Source organism: Pieris napi, chromosome 20 (assembly GCF_905475465.1).
Source record: "Pieris napi chromosome 20, ilPieNapi1.2, whole genome shotgun sequence".
Lineage (NCBI taxonomy): Eukaryota > Metazoa > Arthropoda > Insecta > Lepidoptera > Pieridae > Pieris > Pieris napi.
Window position 1 is genome coordinate 5,649,221 of NC_062253.1, and position 20,230 is coordinate 5,669,450.

The 20,230-nt window shown below is 35.9% G+C and overlaps 1 protein-coding gene across 3 annotated transcripts; it reads left to right on the forward strand.

The window, feature by feature from the left end:
* The first annotated feature begins 636 nt into the window (after positions 1-636).
* Positions 637-19,554, forward strand: LOC125059715 (cholinesterase). Of its 3 annotated transcripts, XM_047664257.1 has the most exons (15): positions 637-1,347; positions 1,508-1,657; positions 1,899-2,036; positions 2,560-2,706; positions 3,426-3,582; positions 4,254-4,465; positions 5,403-5,573; positions 6,121-6,322; positions 7,389-7,576; positions 15,309-15,601; positions 16,293-16,488; positions 17,554-17,669; positions 17,768-17,803; positions 18,554-18,710; positions 18,872-19,554. In XM_047664257.1, the coding sequence occupies exons 1-15, from the start codon at positions 1,042-1,044 to the stop codon at positions 19,046-19,048; spliced, it is 2,646 nt and encodes an 881-aa protein (XP_047520213.1). In that variant the 5' UTR covers positions 637-1,041; the 3' UTR covers positions 19,049-19,554. The 3 variants fall into 3 exon arrangements, with proteins under 3 accessions (XP_047520213.1, XP_047520214.1, XP_047520215.1); XM_047664258.1 differs by lacking the exon at positions 17,768-17,803; XM_047664259.1 differs by lacking the exon at positions 18,872-19,554 and having other exon boundaries at positions 17,768-17,807; positions 18,554-18,687.
* The last annotated feature ends 676 nt before the right edge of the window (positions 19,555-20,230 follow it).

Here is a 20,230-nt window from a genome sequence, read left to right on the forward strand (position 1 = left end):
AGTAATGTAAAAAATGTTGTTTTAACCGGCTTGTCATGAGCATTGCCGAACCCGGTCAACTTTGGAGCGCGTTTCCAATTGACGAAATTTAAAAAAAATATAGAGGAACATCTTCAAAAATAGATCCTGTATAAAATTGTTCTGACATAATTTTTTTGATAAAATCAAAAGAAAAAAAGTTATTAAGCAAAATAGGATTTTTTTTTACTTATAACTTTTTGAATTTTGGATTTATGATAAAAAGTCAAACAAACATAATTGTAGGCAAAGCGATTTGCTACAAAATACGTCACAACAATTTTTTTGTACGATGGAAAGTTTAGGAGATATAGCCAAAAACGTGTTTTACCCCTTTTTCCAAGATGGCGGCCGGGGGGGGGGGCAAGAGCGCCAACCCCACAAACTTGGGTTTAAGCTTGTATTGACCCCCCCTACATGTCCCATAAATAAAATTGCGTCCTCTATCAAAATGTGACATTTCAATGGACTAATAGCAATGATTAACGAAATTCTTCTTAGATTTGGAATTTTTAGCTTCTCTGTCTGTATTTATCAATTTTGGAATATATTTCTATATCTGTGGTACAATCAGTGTCAATTGTCAAAAATTTTACTTCGAAAGCTTGATCTGTGATCATTTAAAAAAATTATAAACAAAGCTGTTATTGTTGGGCGTTGGCAATTGGTTTGATTCAGCTGATAATTTCATTGATTAAAGAACTGATAAGCACTCTGTTTGTCTAGCGGCGTTGTACTAAATTAAATTGGGCTACGCTGATAAAAAATCGAATGAAGTTATTCTCTATGAAAAGTGGAAACAGTAGTGTGATCGTGACTTAAAAGTTTTTTTTTTAGTTTGTTTCTGTTGTGTTTTACCATGTTTTTATTAAATAAGTGATGTATTACACTGTTTATACGATCCTGATATCCATATTTAATCTTTTTAGTACTACTTTAATTCAAAAAAATGCGTTAATTGAAACACTTGGGGTGTAAGTAATATGAATCATCGTTGTTCGTGATCGGGCTGAGCGTGCGAAAATGGATCGAAAAGCGGTTTTTATTTTGTTTCTTAGCGTGTCTGTAAAGTGTCAATCTAATAAGGATTTATACAATGGTCAGTTTAATAAGGATTATTATAATACACGGACCCAAGATTCTATGAGAGATCATAGAATCCCTAATCCAGGCGACAGTGATTATAGAACGTATGTGTACAATAATCGAAGATATGGGGCAGATCCGTCAAGATACAATCCATATAATCCAAATATTAATCAGCCTGGTGGATTTCCATACAATCCAATTGTAACCAACCCTTTAGATGAGCAGTTTAAGTTTAATGCGGTAAGTGTTACTTTTTAAATCTAGAATGGTTTATTTTATAATAATACACTTATAACAAAAGATTTATCACAGTTTAATAAAATCTCTTCATACAAAGGCTTATGATGTGGCAACAGTTTGAAAATGCATAAATTATTAATTTAAAATATACATTTTTCAGAACCGTGACCCTAACAATCCAGATGCATTGTTTCCTGGTGTTCTTGGTGGATGGCGAGAAGACCTACAAGGCAAAGAGAGAAGAGATTCAAGACAATTGAAAAGAGACATCTTTGTCAATACTAACTATGGACAAGTACAAGGGTTTAAAGTAAGTTATAAAGTAATTGCCTGCACATGTGTCATGTAAATTTGACAAAAGACAATAGTGTTGTTGTAAAGAAGAAATGAAGTTTTTAAATTCAGCTTTTTATATTACTTTAAAAGCATTTTTAGTGGTCAGGTACAGAAGAGGTTAAGTTTTTCATACTTCCGCCTAGGAATATACTTTCTATATGAACGTTGTTTAAGATGTTGATGTTGTTTAAAACATTTCTAATAATATATTTCAGGTTTATGTGTATGATAATCCAGATCCAGATTCTGGATACAGACCGTGGCTTACTCCAGTAGAGAGAATACAGGGTGAGGCATCAGTGTTTTTAGGAATACCATACGCAAGGCCGCCTGTACTTGAAGGCAGATTCAAGGTAACAATATAATTTAGTACAAACTTTAAGACTTTTTTAAACTATCACATCACATGTATATGTCACCGTAAAATTGTAAACACCGTTAGATTGTAATCTATCTCGCGAGATTGTGAACTGTCGAAAGATTGTGAACCTCAACGCACTGATTACAATTTAATGTATTATTATTCGGCAGATTGTAGTCTATCGAAGTGAAATGGTCTTTACAATTTTACGGTGACATATATATATATATATATATAGTATAAAATATAAATGTTATCCAATTCCACAAAAAGTTTTACTCACAAAAAGGTATATGCAATTACAATAAGTCACATATATGCAATTACACTAAAACTCAAAATGTAAAATTAAACTATTTTTACATTTTTTTTTCACAGGCTGTGTGTAGCATGCAATTTATTACAACCAACAACTTGTTAGCAACTATGTTTTATCCAAAAGTTTGCGGGGCAAACCTTCTAATTTCTAATTTCTAGAGAATGTTGATGATTCTAGATATATTTTAATGTTTTAGCCTCCACGTCAGCACCCAGGGTGGCAGCTTATTCAAGCAGTAGACTGGGGTCCAGCTTGTCCACAGCCAGTTAGATTTACTGGTGCTACAAAAGGTGTACGAGATATGGATGAAGACTGTCTCTATTTGAATATTTTCTCGCCCAATGTAAGTGAAGAAATTTCTTTTTATCCTATCATTTTAATATAACTAATTATTATTCAGAATATAAGTATTGATTTTGACTATTCTATTGCTATTTGAGGTATGCTCATCTTTCTCATCTCACATGGTGATCTTTCATAGAAAGAAAAAGTAGTTTGTTCATTTGAAGATGGCTATTACAAACATAGCAAATGCAATTACTCCTTGTTTGTCAATTATTGCCAATTAAGATGAATAAATCTTAATTAATCCATGTCACTTATGGTATGACTAATTTACTCATTGTTTGATATTTAATGGAACATCTGTTAGATTGAAACCGACTTTGTGTTTTTTTTATGCATTATGCAAAAGCAAATCATTTTTGAGTTATTATTTTTACCTTTTTCCAAATAAGTCAAAAAGGCAACATCAAAAATTTATTAAAAGTTTCAATTTAAATCTAATTTTTTCTTCTCGTTTATAAAATCCATTAAACACTGGTTATTTATCAATATTAAAACAACAATTATAGGTCCAAGTTTAGGAATAGGCAACAAAATACAGATTTTTAACATTTGTGTCATGCATTTCTTAATATATATTATAGTAGTGTGATTTTTTTCCAGCCATTCAGAAAAAGCAATTTTTTTTTTCATTAATATTGATTCAAAACTTATTTATCTTTTGACATTATATGCAGACATTTGACAACCACTATTCTTATTTATATCTCATTTCAGACCGAAGCTGGTTCAACAGCTCAAAAGTACCCAGTGATGGTATACATTCACGGAGGTCAATTCACTTCTGGTGCATCCAATCTGTTTCCAGGACATATGTTGGCTGCATTCTATAATGTTGTTGTTGTATCTTTTAACTATAGGCTTGGCGCTTTGGGTGAGTTATCTTTAATTGGTTGTTAATATAAAAAGCAGTTGTACCAACATTATTCATCATTGTCCGAATTATTGACTCGGCATTTGGCTGAAATAGTTTTTAGTGCCAATTCCAATAATTATATTTTCTGATGATGGAACATTAATGTAGTTCCATTAATATTTGTAGCTATTGTCTCTGGTATTGAATCTCAGCAATTATTATTTGGTAAAATAATTTTAGTTAACGTAAAATACTTGCTACTTTCTTGCCAAAAATAAAGAGACAGAAATGTTTCGGCATTTGTTGATTAGGTAGCGTTCAAGTACTACGTTTTTGGAGATTATTGACGCCGCCCCCCCCCCCCCCCATGTTACGCGCCGTAACGTTTTTCCGTACCCAATAGTAAAACGTTTCGTGACCAGTGACTCTTTATATACCTAAAAGTTACCATTATGTGGTGTCAAGTACTGGAAAGTCGAAAATAATATTAACAATAACGCGTAATTCAATCCCCGCCCCGCATCGTAACGTTTTACAAAAGTACCCCCCCTCCCAAAATTCGTTACGTAATACTTGAACGCTCCCTTATGGGACCAAGAGTTTTGCCAATGTATGACCTATAGGTTGACATTTTATAGGATGAAAAAAATAAACAATTCTTTATTCATTAATTTTGTAAATATTTTCAGGATTTTTATCAACTGCAGATGAGAATTCTCCCGGTAACTATGGTATCTTGGACCAAGCGGTAGCTTTGCGTTGGGTTCGGGATAATATTGAGCCCTTCAATGGTGACAGTGGATCTATAACTCTCTTCGGGGAAGGTGCTGGTGCAGCTTCAGCTGGGTTGTTGGCTGTGGCGCCTCAGACTAGGGATATTGTTACACGGATAATTGCACAGGTATAGATATACAATATAATTACATTCTTAGCATGATTTAATGAGAAATTTAATCTAAATGATTTTAATAAAAAGTTAAGAGTTTCATTTTATAAATATACTAAATTACCCGGTGAGCTTCGTATGACCTATGTATATTTGTCTCGAAACATTTTTGTATAACAGCCAAAGATCGGCCCTCATGAAACGCATATAACAACCTAGTGTTAATTCTTTATTTTTTTTTAAATTCAATAGTCTTTTTTAGCAAACGTAAAGTAGCTTTTTTTAAACCTGCTCTAAATTTCCATAAATAGTTCAAGTTTATAATTAGCCTAATCGGTCTATCTCGAGTTTTACCGAGACAAACTAACAGCAATTCATTTATATATATAGATTATAGTAGAACAGAAATGGCCTAAGTAACGCCAAAAAGTACGACCTCCTTCAACTAATAATACAAGGCAGAGTCGCAGCTAGACCTGGTCGCAGGCGCACCTATTGGTTAAAGAATCCGACGAAAAACGGCAATGTTTTGGTCAATGAACGCCATTCAGAAACTCGGCATCCCAAATTAGAGTAGCCTTGATCACCTTCGAAAGGTGATAGTGCTATAAGATGTATATTATGTAGTATTATTTTGTTTTGCAAATAAAAGGGTGCCATCTATGATTAGCTTTAGGTAACTATCGATGTCATCTGTCTTTAAGTATTGGAAAAGTCCTAGGTTGTTATGAATTCTGCCAATTATTAAGTTCTTGGGATTCCCTGATCACTAATGGTCAAAATTAAGATCGACCATTTCGTGAAATGGTCGCATTTTATGGGTAATGTGAAAGTAAATAAGTAATATCTCTTAAAGAGAATTTTCCAGATAAAATCTTACGTAAGAAGCGTATTAAGCCGGTAGTATCCTATTCTTTTGTTAACTGACGTAAAATTAACGTATTTCTTTCAGAGTGGTTCGGCGCTTGCTGACTGGGCGTTGATCGAAGATAAATTCAGAGTTCAGAACACATCACTTGTGTTTGGTAGACTTTTGGGATGTCCCATAGACTCCTCGTGGAAACTTGTCAACTGCCTTCGTCAGGGAAGGAGTTTTCACGAGCTGGGCAATGCAGAATTTCAGGTATTATAGTTTTGAAGTGAAAACTTCTTTAGCGGCGTTGTACACTTTTTTGGAATGGGTAAAAAATGTTAAACTCGCGTCAGGACACGTGACCTGATCGAAAATTCGTAACACCGATGGAGAGTAGACAGCTGGCGCGGCGTATTTAATGTAATTTAAATTGTCATGTTTGTGTACGATAGCGCAATAAATAAATAAATATTGTATTCTACCACATAAATGATAGTACTTTTATACTGATAATTAAAGCAATTCGTGCAAAATTATTCCCTAACTATTCCAAAATATCAAAAAAGCACAACGTTTTTTTTTAACTCCGGGGAACCAACAGGGCTGGATTTTGATTTATTTTTTTGGATTACGCTATGGTAAACTCAGCCACTTTTCAAATAGTAACTACAATAAAATCATTAAAAATTGAGTTATAGTTATAATATCAAAATATATATCACAAACAAATCATTTAAATAATACAAATTGGCTCTTAAATTTTTTTTTATTCAATAAATTTACATCAAACATATGGACAAACTCAAAATATTTTCAGCCCCAAGTTGGATTCATCCCCTGGGGTCCAGTACTCGAAAATAACTTCACGTTTCCTGGAGACGGCTGGTATGAAGGCTGGCGGGAGAGGGACTGGCATTTCTTGGACACTACTCCAGATCAGCTCATCGCCAGACGCCAGTTTAACCCCGCCTTGATGTATATGACTGGAGTTACTACACAGGAAGCGGCTTATTATTTGTGTAAGTATTATAAGATTACTAGTGGACCCCACAGACGTTGTCCTGCATGATATTTCAAGCTATTAGGATATTAAAGTATGAAAGTACCGACTGCAGCGCCACCTGCCGGGCTGATATGTGAATCTAAACCATTCCCAGATCCCCTTGAACACACACAAAAAATTTCATCAAAATCGGTCCAGTCGTTTGAGAGAAGTTCAGTGACATACACACTCACAGAAGAATTATATATATAAAGATTAACAAAATTTAAAATAAAACAGAAAAAAGTTGAAAAATATATAAAAAATGAATATTAAAAGACCCGCGCACTGGTCACATTTCTGTCTTTAAATCTATTCTTGGTATCATTATTAACATTAAATATTGAGAAAAATTCAAGTATTAAGTAAAAGCGTTTTATTTAAACTACTAGGTACTAGGTAGGTATTCCCATTATTTTGTGTGTCACTTTGACATTTGTATATTTTATTAATTAAATATTGTTGACCTCAAATTCGATTAAATTCTCACGTATATAAAATACAGCCTAGACTCTATATGCGTAATTTTAATGAAAAATTAACTTTTTTCATCTAATATTTTCTTTGTTGTACCACATTTAAATAACTTGAACGATAACGGAATAAGATTAGACACAATGTGTCATTTTTGTAAAAATTCAGTGGAATATTTCAAACTTCACGGCATTAGACGGCGTTAATATGGCAACCTTTTCATAGACTATCCATACCTTTCTTAATAATTGTCTGTTATTTTCTTTAGAATATTTTCCTCATACCTTTTTGGACCAAATTAAAAAAAAACAAAGTTATCAGTTTAACTTCTACATGGTGTTGAAAAATATTTGACTTTGATAATCTATTTAGGCTTTGCACGATTGCTAAATTTGATTGTATATATGGATGTCCGGTTTTTTAAGGAACATCAAGATTATTCTTTGAATTCGATTTATTCCAACTTAAAATAGTTCGACTTTTATCAAAATAGGTTCAGTAGTTTTTGAGATATGGGTTGAGGTATGTATGATATAGCTAGGTAGATAACATCTGAAGATTTTTTTCAGACAATAACAATTCTCTAGCGCCTACATACGAAATATCAGAACAGTGGTTCAATAATAAAGTCCAAGAGCTGGTCCTTCGGTACAACTACACACTAAACCCTCGCGGTGTGTACGAAGCCATTCGGTATATGTACACATATCATCCGGAACCGCATAATGTTAGCGCTATACGAGACCAGTATGTGCATGTGAGTATTACTACTTAAAAAACTGCATATACAATATACATATATCTATACAACTTGTAATTTGTTTAATTCAATTTATCTATGAGTTTTTTGCAAACAGTTACTTTCATATTTCTACTAGCTACGAGTCGTTAATTTTTGAAACAAATGATTATTACATTTACTCTTTGAGCCATTGATATACAAAAAACCCAAGATGCACAGTCTCGAATAAAAGTAACGCTCGAAAGTGTCCCGAAACACTATTTCTGTCCCTTTCTATAACAGTATGTCTATAACAGTATATGTTACAAGCATATATTATTGCAAAATCAACCTTACGCGAATTGCTTAAAGTTGTTATTACAACGCAGTGTATACGTACTTAAAGCAATAAAATTTTACGACCGACCGTGGTCGGTAGGACAAGTGTTGAGTGGAGTCGAACATGACTTTTTTATTTACAATTATTTACCATAATTTTAAATTTATGCGACTTTTTGGGTGCTTTACAGCGTGCGTGGTCACGGTGATTGAACACAAAAGGTGTTGGATGTTAAATAGTTGTAAATTTTTAATAATACATAACTTTAATCAGGTTAAAAAGTTTTTTCATAAATTAAAAAAAAAATTAAATTGGCTACCTCCTGACCTACACTTTATATAGCGTAAATATATTTGTCAAAAACTACACACAAAAAAGTTCATAAGTACATAAATTTATTTATTAAAAAAAACACAAATAAATAACATCGACTCCACTTATTAGACGCGAGACTATTTGAAATGAGCGCACAATTTAGAATGTTGCGCTCGTTTTTTGAGGACGTTTTTTTGACGTTGAGTGTGCATCTTGGTTTTTTGTATATCAATGCTTTGAGCACAATTTTTTTTTAAGAAAAATTATGTTCAAGCGAAATTGGCGCTTTAAAAAGTTTTGGTCTTAGATTTCGGTATTCATGAGGAGTTTAGGTTAGTATTAAGTAGATATCTACACGAACAGGACTTCTGGATTACGCTAAGCCACATAGCTCATCAAATAATAACTTTAAAACACCTTTGGTCTAAGATTTCTGTATTGCTTGATACTTAATAGGTGTGATTATAGAGTATCGGCGATGTTTACCTTCCTTAATAAATGTTTTGGCGCAAAGCTGATTCATACAACATTTTTGTACTGTGCCCTCAAAGAAATGAATAAATTTAAGCCGTATTGCCTTAGGGCCGATTTTCATTATCTTAGTGTTTAGGAGAGTATTTTAGTACAAGTTGAAAGGCAAGTTCTTTAGTGCTTTAGTGCGTTGCGAGTGAACGTTTACATTTCTTCCAGTAGAGTATCATTACAGCGCCACAATGAACGCGCAACGACGTCGGCAAATACGCTCTATTCTACGCAAAATACTAACTATAGTTATGGAAAAAATAGAAAACGAGATTTTATTCGAAATAAATAAACTAAATACAAATAATAAATGTGACGGCGCATTTGTCAACGTCAGACAACAGGTTGACTTTTAGCTGTCAAAGTCAGCCTAGCGAAGCGTCATTGTCGATGGTTGTGAGAGCGGCCATCTTGGCACACTGTTGTTCGAGACGGCGCTCGCACACCACGCTTGTGACGAATCGCTTTGTATCGAAGTGATAGTTTAAAGTAGTGTTATAATTAAGTTGATGTCGTGTTGCTTAGACTGTACATTGCTCATTTGATTGTGTATTTCGATTATTAAACCCTGTGCTGATTTAAAAAACTGTAATTGTAACAAGGACTTGTGATATTTCTTCTCCCGCCCACCTGCCTACCTACCTACGCACATACATCACACAAGATGAGTTCTGATGAAGGCCATCCTGACCTTACATCAGAAGTGGGATCGGATGGCGCTAGAATTGAGCAAGAAACACCAAAATCGGATGCAGAAAAATTGCTGAATAACATGGGGATGCTTTTATCTCGTGTTCTCGCAGCCCAGCCAACGCCAACTGTGAGTACTAATCAGGCAACACAATTCTTACCATTTAATCCAGACGAACCAGACTGTGACATAGATGGTTGGTGCAATATTACCGAAGCGATCGTTCGTAATAAGCGCTTAGAAGGAATAGACTTGCTCATGGCTCTTACTACATCTTTAAAAGGACGAGCGGCTGCCTGTATTACTAAGCTAAACTTAGATGAAATGTCCTGGAGCGTTGTCAAACAGACACTGTTGGCTAAATTTTCAAAACCAAAGCTTCTTCAGGACTATTTTGACGAAATATTGCGATTCCAAATAGGAGCTAAAGAGACCGCTTCAGAAGCTGCTCTTCGTCTATGGAACTTAATCGAACGAATACCTAAGACTGTGATGCCTGAAGAAGTGGTGACCGGATTCGTTATTTCTATGCTTTGTCAGAAGGACAGCCTGATAAGACGCGAATTGATTGCGCACAATATCACAACTCGTACTCAATTGTTCCGAATCCTGGGAGGCGTATCTCTTAAGCGGCGTTCAGACGGTGTCGAAGCTAACGAACCTGAGGCGAAACGTTTTCGTGCTACCGAAAGGTTCACTGGCAGATGTAACTTTTGCGGAATATCGGGACATCGTTTTGTGGAATGCCGAAAACGTCGTGACGCGCTTGGATCAGTCGAGCCTCGAGCCACCCCGAGTGCTTCCCGTCCATTGGAGAGGATGATCAATGTAACGTGCTACACTTGTGGCCAAGAGGGTCACGTGACAACTAACTGTCCCGATAAAAGGAACGGTGGTAAAGCTGCGGCCAAGGAAGTCCAACATTGTGAACACCGTCCTTCAAGGGGTATCTTGACAACATCTTCCGGTGAGTCTGTACCTTTTCTATTTGACAGCGGATCATCCTGTTCTCTTGTGAAAGAAAGTTATCGTGGTAAACTCTTGGGTACTGTGTGTAAAAGTCTCGTATATCTGAGCGGCATTGGGGGCGATGATATACAGTGTACGACTCAAATTCAGGCCCATGTTAAAATTGGTGATCGCTTCATTAGTTTACTCTTTCACGTGGTTTCCGACAATAATATATCTGAGCCTATAATTATTGGTAGAGATATCTTTGATCAAGGGTTACGTGTCGAAATTGATAATGATAATCTGGTTATATACTCTAAACAATTGTCTAATCTTTGTGTCGCGACATCAGATCTCCCAGATTTTTCAAAAATTGACACGGATCTGCAGGAACGGGACAAAGACATGTTGATTTCCATATTGAGCAAATATGCGAAAAACTTTATCGAGGGTATACCTACCAAGCGTGTGAAGACGGGAGTATGTGAAATTAAATTAGTAGATCCACATAAGGTTGTGCAGCGATGCCCACATAAAAGAGCACCTATAGAGAAACAAATAATTAGGGAACAGGTTCAAAAACTATTAGACGCAGGGGTGATTCGAGAGAGTACGTCCCCATTTGCTAGTCCTATCGTTCTTGTGAAAAAAAAGGATAATTCCGATAGGCTTTGTGTAGATTTTAGGGAGTTAAATTCAAATACCATACCTGAACATTATCCCTTACCTCGAATCGAGGACCAAATCGACCAGCTTACGGGTGCGAATTTCTTCTCTTCATTGGATATGGCTTCTGGCTTCCACCAGATCCCTATCCACCCTGAGTCAGTGGAAAAGACAGCTTTCGTGACAAACGAAGGGCAATACGAGTACCTCGCCATGCCGTTTGGTTTGCGTAATGCTCCTTCGGTCTTTCAGAGATGTATCACAGGGGCTCTTAGTCATTTACAAGATAAGCCACTTATCTATATGGATGACGTGTTATGTCATTCTGCTAACATCTCCGAGGGACTGAAGCGGCTTGACTCTGTTTTAGGTGCGTTATCAGAGGCCGGTTTTACATTCAATACAAAGAAATGTAAATTTATGAAACAACGAATTGATTACCTAGGATATTCTGTACAATCCGGTGAGATTAGGCCCAATTCACGCAAGATTCAAGCATTGGCAGATGCCCCAGAACCTAAATCGGCTACTAATGTTCGCCAATTTCTCGGTCTAGCCTCCTACTTTCGGAAATTTATTCCTGAGTTTACACGGATAGTCGGTCCCCTATACCCTCTTACAAAACTAAAAGGACGAATTACTTGGACTATCGAATGTGAAAAGATACGGCGCAAAATTATAGGCATTCTCACGTCCGAACCGGTGCTAACTATATTCAACCCAGAACTTCCGGTGGAGCTACATACCGATGCTAGCTCAGAAGGATATGGAGCAATTCTTCTGCAAAAGAAAAATAATCTTCCACACGTTGTAGAGTATTATAGCCGCCGTACATCTGACGCGGAATCTCGTTACCATTCGTACGAGTTAGAAACTTTAGCGGTCGTGAGAGCTGTAGAGCATTTTCGTCATTATCTATATGGTAGGCGATTTGTTGTAGTTACCGATTGCAATTCACTCAAGGCGTCGAAATCGAAGAAAGACCTAACACCCCGCGTTTACCGATGGTGGGCTTATTTACAAGCCTACGATTTTGATATTATATACCGCGAAGGAAGTAAAATGGAGCATGCTGATTACTTGTCCCGAAATCCACTGTCAGATTCTGTTGTTCCTATCACCCCTGTAAAGCCTAAAACTGTCAATTATGTCGAACTACATCATGGCTGGCTGTCAGTCGAACAGAAACGTGACGCAGAAATCCAAGATCTTATCGCAAAACATAATAATAATAGCTTCCCCGATACAGTAGGTCAAACATATGACGTTAGAGATGGTATACTCTACAGGAAGATTACTCGTAACAAAGCGATTTCATGGCTACCTGTAGTTCCACGGTCTCTTATTTGGACATTAATTAATCATGTCCACAACGAATTGCAACATTTAGGCAGGGACAAAACTCTAGACAAGCTGTATGAAAGGTATTGGTTTCCCAATATGTCTAAATGTGTACGTAAATTTATAGATTCGTGTATCATTTGTAAGGCATCGAAAGGTCCATCGGGTGCTCAGCCTGTTCAGCTTCATGCGATTCCAAAAGTATCCGTGCCTTGGCACACGATTCACATAGATTTTTCGGGGAAGCTGAGCGGGAAGAGTGACCGAAAGGAGTATTGCTCGGTAATAATCGATGCCTTTACCAAATACGTTTTACTCGAACATACTTTGTCAGTCGATTCCAAAAGTGCAATATATGCCGTACAAAAAGCGGTGTGTCTTTTTGGAGCCCCGAAAAGAATCATCGCAGACCAGGGCCGTTGCTACATTAGCTCAGATTTTAAGAGCTTTTGTCAAGAGCATAAAATAGACCTCCATTTCATCGCGACTGGTACAAGTAGGGCAAACGGCCAAGTTGAACGAGTAATGCGTACTCTAAAGAGCCTCCTTACTATCATTGAAAACGACCCTAACAAAGCGTGGCGTGATGAATTAGGTAACATCCAACTTGCTCTCAATAGTTCTAAATCTTCCGTTACCAAATACTCCCCGTCAGAACTAATGTTTGGAATTCGTTCTAATTCTTTAGGAATGTCTAAGTTGAACGCTGATAACATTGATCATGAGGTTCGCTTAGATTTAGACTCGATGAGAACTAATGCATCAGCTAACATTTGCAAAGCTGCTGAATCTGATACCCTTCGGTTTAATCGTGGTCAGGCCACAATAAGGCCTTTCTCTAAAGGGGACTTCGTATTTATTAAAAATTGTGAACGGAATAAAACAAAATTAGATAGGAAGTTTCGAGGTCCATATGTTATAGTAAAAGTACTTGAAAACGATCGCTACGAACTTAAAAGTTTAGATGGTTCTCAGAGAATTTATAAATACTCTCACGAGAATTTGCGCGCAGTACCCCAGGGACATATCGGTTTAATAGAAGTAGCTACTAGTCTTTTAAATTGTGATGAGGCCGAGACGGCGTCGGAAGATGATGAAAGTATAACTAATTCAAATCATGACAATGATAACTCTGACACCTTGACCGTATGCTCAAACACTGTTTCCGCTGATTCGAGGACGCTCACAGCAGGATCGGACACTCTCAGTACATGCTCAGATCCTGAGACTTGGGAAATATTGCATGAAACTGAAATTCATACAGAACAAGACGATTCATAGTCGTAGGTAAGTGGAGTGACCTGTAAGAATCTCTTTCCTGCCAAATAGTCAGACGAAATATGTCGTCCGAGTCAGTACCAGACTGACTTGTCTCTGTGCTTTTGTTCTATGAGACGAAATATGTCGTCCGAGTCAGTACCAGACTGACTTGTCTCTGTGCTTTTGTTCTATGAGACGAAATATGTCGTCCAAGTCAGAGTCCTTTAAGTTGACTGACTTGTTCTGGATCTTTTGCAGATTATGATTATGGTAAGACGAATATTGTCGTCCGGGTCACATCCTCCAATGGATTGACTTGTCCAATAGTACCAATTGTGAACAGTTAACCTACATGCTGTTTAGTGACGAGGCTGTGTCATCCGGCTTAATTGTAGCGAGACACTCGCCTTAAGTCTTAAGTATCATAGCGCATTGTGATAATTTTAGCTAGTCACCCGTCAGGATGCCGAACGGACTATATACGACTGCAACTCATTGTTTCAGAGAATCGCCCGAGGACGGTCGAATGTCAGTCCGGCCGTGACGGCGCATTTGTCAACGTCAGACAACAGGTTGACTTTTAGCTGTCAAAGTCAGCCTAGCGAAGCGTCATTGTCGATGGTTGTGAGAGCGGCCATCTTGGCACACTGTTGTTCGAGACGGCGCTCGCACACCACGCTTGTGACGAATCGCTTTGTATCGAAGTGATAGTTTAAAGTAGTGTTATAATTAAGTTGATGTCGTGTTGCTTAGACTGTACATTGCTCATTTGATTGTGTATTTCGATTATTAAACCCTGTGCTGATTAAAAAACTGTAATTGTAACAAGGACTTGTGATATTTCTTCTCCCGCCCACCTGCCTACCTACCTACGCACATACATCACACAAGACGAGTTCTGATGAAGGCCATCCTGACCTTACAAATGAAATAGCTTCTTTTAAGGCAGTGTATGCCGAATGCCTAGCCTTTTTGTTTTTGTATAAATTGTTTTTAACGTTCCACAAACATTCGTGAACAACATATTCAGACACAAATCTGATAGTTGTATCTTCCGACCATTTAGCCATCTTTAAAAATCAAAAAACACGCACGCGTTTCACGGTACTTATGCACTACCCTAAAGATTTTTCTAAATTACGTGTTTACACACAACGAGGGAAGAACTCGGGGGGTGCGCGGGCGCGGGAGGGGTATCACTTGAAACAAAAATAAAAAGCGATTCTATTTTGATTCAACTTGAAAGTCAAGTAGAACCGTACTAAAGCAAGTAGCGTTTACATGTTTCAACTAAAGCACTATCCTAAAGCACTCTCCTAAACACTAAGATAATGTAAATCGGCCTTTAGTGCGACTCTCTAGCTTATGGTCTTGTGTTTAATTTATAGCTACCTATGGATTTTTATTATATGTAACCAGCTATACAGTGTATTTATATATCGTGAGGCATGTCTTAGAACCATTAATTGACGGTGTGTATGCAAAAGGTTATTTCAATCTGACAAAACATACAAAAATCAGAGGCCATGACAATAGGTGGTGGGTTTTTTGATGGGACAATAGTGCTAGTTTTTTCAAAGATATTTGAGTTTTTGATATACAGAATAGACCAAAAATTGGTGGAGCTGCTGGTGGCACTGCCTTGTTTTTTCAAAGATCATACGAAGTACTCATATTTCCAGCTCCTCTCGGACTTCCTTTACCGCGCTCCGACTGACAAAATAGTTAAGCTATTCTTAGAACAAAAGGTTCCCGTATATATGTACGTGCTCAATACAACAGTAGAGGCCTTCAAATTACCCGAGTGGAGGCAGTATAGCCATAATCTTGAACGGGTTTTCCTCACGGGTGCCCCTTTTATGGACCAAGAGTTCTTTCCGATGAGGCAAAGGATCGATAGACAAGCCTGGACACCAAATGACAGAAATATGAGCCATTTCTTTATGAAAGCTTATTCTGATTTCGCGAGATTCGGGTAAGTTTATTTGGAGAAGTCAAAAAAAAGCAAATCTAGTTTCAAGAGCTGTCAAACTCTATTTTCTGTTAAAAGTTTGACATATTTGACAGCGCTCAAGACGAGATTGATTTAAGAATATGTTTTGTGTAAATTTGCTTATTTTGTGAGTTTAAAAGGATATGGTCGCCAACAGTTATTTTTTTAAAAATAAAATCATGTATTCTAAACTTAGTAGGATGTTTGGCGATTTGAAATATTATATAACATACGGCGTAACGTAACGTACGTATTATATACGGCAATATCACACATTTAGTATAGAGTGGGTAACGTTGTACCTTTTTGTATTTATTTTAACAAGAAACGTGATTTAGTTTAAACGTTTTATTTAGTAGACGAATTACTGAAATAAAAATAAATTACTGAATGTAATGTGTTACTAAAAGGCCGGTAACGCACTCGCGAGCCCTCTGGCATTGAGAGTGTCCACGGGCGGCGGTGTCACTTACCATCAGGTGAGCCTCCTACCCGTTTGCCCCCTGTTCTATAAAAAAAAAAGAATTTCTACGAAAATTTCACAAACTTTATTAGTCTTTTAAAGGCTACAGACTATTTTGGTGATAATATTCAATTATATGTACGCCCCATAAGTTTTGAAAACATTTAAAAAACCCATGGGTTAAAACTAAACTTTAGCAATCTTTTCCAGGAATCCGACCCGTAGCCGAATTCTGGGCGTACATTTCGAAAAGGCTGAAGCTGGACAACTCCGTTATTTAAACTTAAATACAACCTATAACTCCACTATACAGCTCAACTATAGACAGACGGAACTCGCTTTTTGGACTGTGTATTTGCCCACTGTCGTTGGGAGATTTGTGCCAACATATCCTCCTATAACTGAGGTAAGTCCTTATAAATCAATGGCGAAATTTGTCGCAAACGATGGCAAATAAGTTCTCAGTACTTACTACAAGTTCTTAGTACTAACTACATCTATAAGTTCTCAGTACTTACTACAAGTTTTTAGTACTAACTACAAGTTTTTAGTACTAACTACAACTATAAGTTCTCAGTACTAACTACAACTATAAGTTCTCAGTACTTACTACAAGTTCTTAGTACTAACTGCAACTATAAGTTCTCAGTACTTACTACAAGTTCTTAGTACTAACTTCATCTATAAGTTCTCAGTACTTACTACAAGTTCTTAGTACTCACTACAACTATAAGTTCTCTGTACTAACTACAACTATAAGTTCTCAGTACTTACTACAAGTTCTTAGTACTAACTACAACTATAAGTTCTCAGTACTTACTACAAGTTCTTAGTACTAACTACAACTATAAGTTCTCAGTACTTACTACAAGTTCTTAGTACTAACTTCATCTATAAGTTCTCAGTACTTACTACAAGTTCTTAGTACTAACTACAACTATAAGTTCTCAGTACTTACTACAAGTTCTTAGTACTCACTACAACTATAAGTTCTCTGTACTTACTACAAGTTCTTAGTACTCACTACTACTATAAGTTCCCTGTACTAACTACAACTATAAGTTCTCAGTACTTACTACAAGTTCTTAGTACTAACTTCATCTATAAGTTCTCAGTACTTACTACAAGTTCTTAGTACTAACTACAACTATAAGTTCTCAGTTCTTAGTACTTATTTCATATTTAGCCCTAGGCGGGCGATACGACGGTTGCATCTGACGCGCCCATTGTTCGTTTGTAATGATACTTGATACATCAAGTATCCTTCCCAGATCGTGCCGTTCGCTGTTGTAGTTAGCGATAGATCGAGTCCGGACTTGAAGAGATGGTTCAAAAACCCTTCTAAGTTCTTACTTAGTGATTATTTCTACTTAGTACTTATTTAGTAGACTTTGACTCTGAATAAAATACCTGAAAAATTAGTTACAAGAAATGAATGAGAAAATATTGGCTCACATGGATTTTTTTTCAGTACTGGTGGGAGCCAAAACAGCCCCTTCAGATCGCATTCTGGTCTGTCTCTAGCGCTTGTCTTCTCTTAATAGTGCTTTTGGTCGTCTGCTGTATGTTATGGAGGAATGCTAAAAGGTAATTTTAATGATTAAATTATTACCTTATTAATTAATTTTTAATTAACAAAAGATTTTTTTATTAAATACATATTTAATATATGGCTTCCCTAACAGGTCTATTCCGCCAAAATGGAAGCTTATACCAGCAATGTAGGTAAACTAACAAATTACTAACTTTACACACATAAAATAATACACAAGGTATTCATAACTAAGCACCTTGTATATTGCACCTTCATATAACTCCTGAGATATGTATATATTTGCCGTAAAATCCTTTCAAATTGCGACATTTTTTTAAAATTATTAATATATAATGTAATAATTAATCAGTGTTGCGCGGCGACGGGAGAGTGACGTGTCGATCGCGTGATTGTTAAATCAGTTGACGTTTGTGTCCCTCGATGCGCAAACTTTCCCCCACTCCCATGTTGAGCATTATCAAGAAGTTTGCCGGTATCTATAGCTACAGTAAAGCTAGCTTACTACAGTGCGTTTATTTGTCAACTCACTAATAATGGGAAATTCATTAAGCGGACTTTGTAACGCACTCAGCCTCTCAATGTGTAAAATCCACAATTTCTGTTGAATTTTTCATGCTATATTATATAATTAGTATTTTAATTATTCTTCATCCTATCTTTTATATATATGCAAAATTTATTATATATTTTTACTAGCAGCCGCCGCGAACTTCGCTTCGCCCTATTATATTTTTTTTACTTAGCCAACCTTTTTAGTGGCTACATACCAACATATGGAACATTTTGCTATGCTACCCCATAGAGATCGCTCTGACAGAATAAAGATGTAAGGAATAAATTAAAAAAAAATCCATTTGGTCCAGCTGTAAAGAAGCAGTAGGTGACTTTTTGATAATAAACATTGTTATTTGTTCAGAGAAACCGACCGCTTCTACAACGGTGATATATTTATGGTGCCCGAGATAGAGGAAAGTGGTATAGATAACACAAATCGATCCAGAGATAATATCTATGAGTATAGAGATGTGCCGATAAAACGATCTCAAACACCACAAACCACGATTACCAGAACAGTATGTTTTTTTATTTATAAAATTATATTTAAGTTATATCAAATAAAAAAATTATTTTTAAAGAGATTAATGTGTTTTCTGCACTTTGGATGGATTTTATAATATTACTGTCCGAGAATTGATACATTCTCGACTTAATAATATTATTACTATTTTTACAGTTAAGCCAACCAGCAACCTTACAATCGTCGCGTCCACCATCCGAAGCATCAACAGAATCCGCCATATCCCTCAAAGAAAGCATGGTCTCTCGTACTCCAGACCCTCGTATAACGCCTGTGCCTAGAGCTAGGTCTAGGACTAAAGTTGTCGATGGGGTACCACAGACTACGGTGTAATAATCTATGGTAAAATTATATAGAATATGAACAATAAAATCCTAAGCTAGGACTAAACTTGTCGATGGTGTACCACAGATAGTGTCGTATCTCTGGTTACCATAGAGAATAACATACACGTATTTGACTTTTTGTAGTTGTATAACTTTTTCTTAAGTAAATAGTAGTGCAAGAAGAACAATCGAAAGAGTAAAAGCGTTATTAGAATATTGAACCTTTGACTTCAAGTAATAGGGTATAATAATTTAGTAATTTAGAAACATATATTATGGTATATAATTTTTCGACATTTCGACGCTACGAGCCTGAGATTAAAATTACCACTTAATTTAGGTTCCAGTTACTAATAGAAATAATCGGCTCGTAGCTTAATGACAATTTGATATATAATTTGAGGGTAGAAACAAATCTTAGACTTATTGCAACCACCGCTAGTTTGTAATTTATCTAATAAGATCTCGTATAAGTGTAGCTATTATATTGCTTTCTTAATTATTATTTTTTATTTAAAATCGTCTCAAGTTCTGAACGTCGTGTACGTTTGAATTTATTTTTGATTAATTTTGGTGCAAGATATCTTTTTCTATAATCTTGTATGAGTAAGACATCAGCTTTATACTATTTAAGACTTTAATTTTAACTCTATTTCCGTGCCTTATATTCTGCATATTAAAGGCTATATTTCCTTTATTTACATTCCACTTAGTTTTAAGTAATAATGTATGTTGTGATTGTTCTGTCCGTCCATCAAAAGTGCAATTATTTATTTCGACACTACCAGTGTATTTTGTAAATATGAAATAAATATTTTTTCTTATAAATCGATTTTTATTTTTCTTCATAGTTTTAGCTTTTTAAACCCAAAAATTTAATTATAGAATATGCTTTTAATAATAAAGTTAAAAATATGAATGTTTTAAACGTTTTAAAGGAACAAGTTCAGTGAGTTTGCATACTTTTGACTTAATAATTATCAAAACCTCTTTCATACTATCTTCATGATGTGTTAAAAACAAACTTAGTATTTTGTTACAACAGATAAAACTACCTTAAACCCCATGTTCTAAATAAAATCAGTTTAATACCTATACCTTTGTACGGATGGATATGACCAATGACCCTTTATTTCTATGTGCGCATTTAACATTATAGACCGGTCATTTTAGACAATTGAAATAAAGA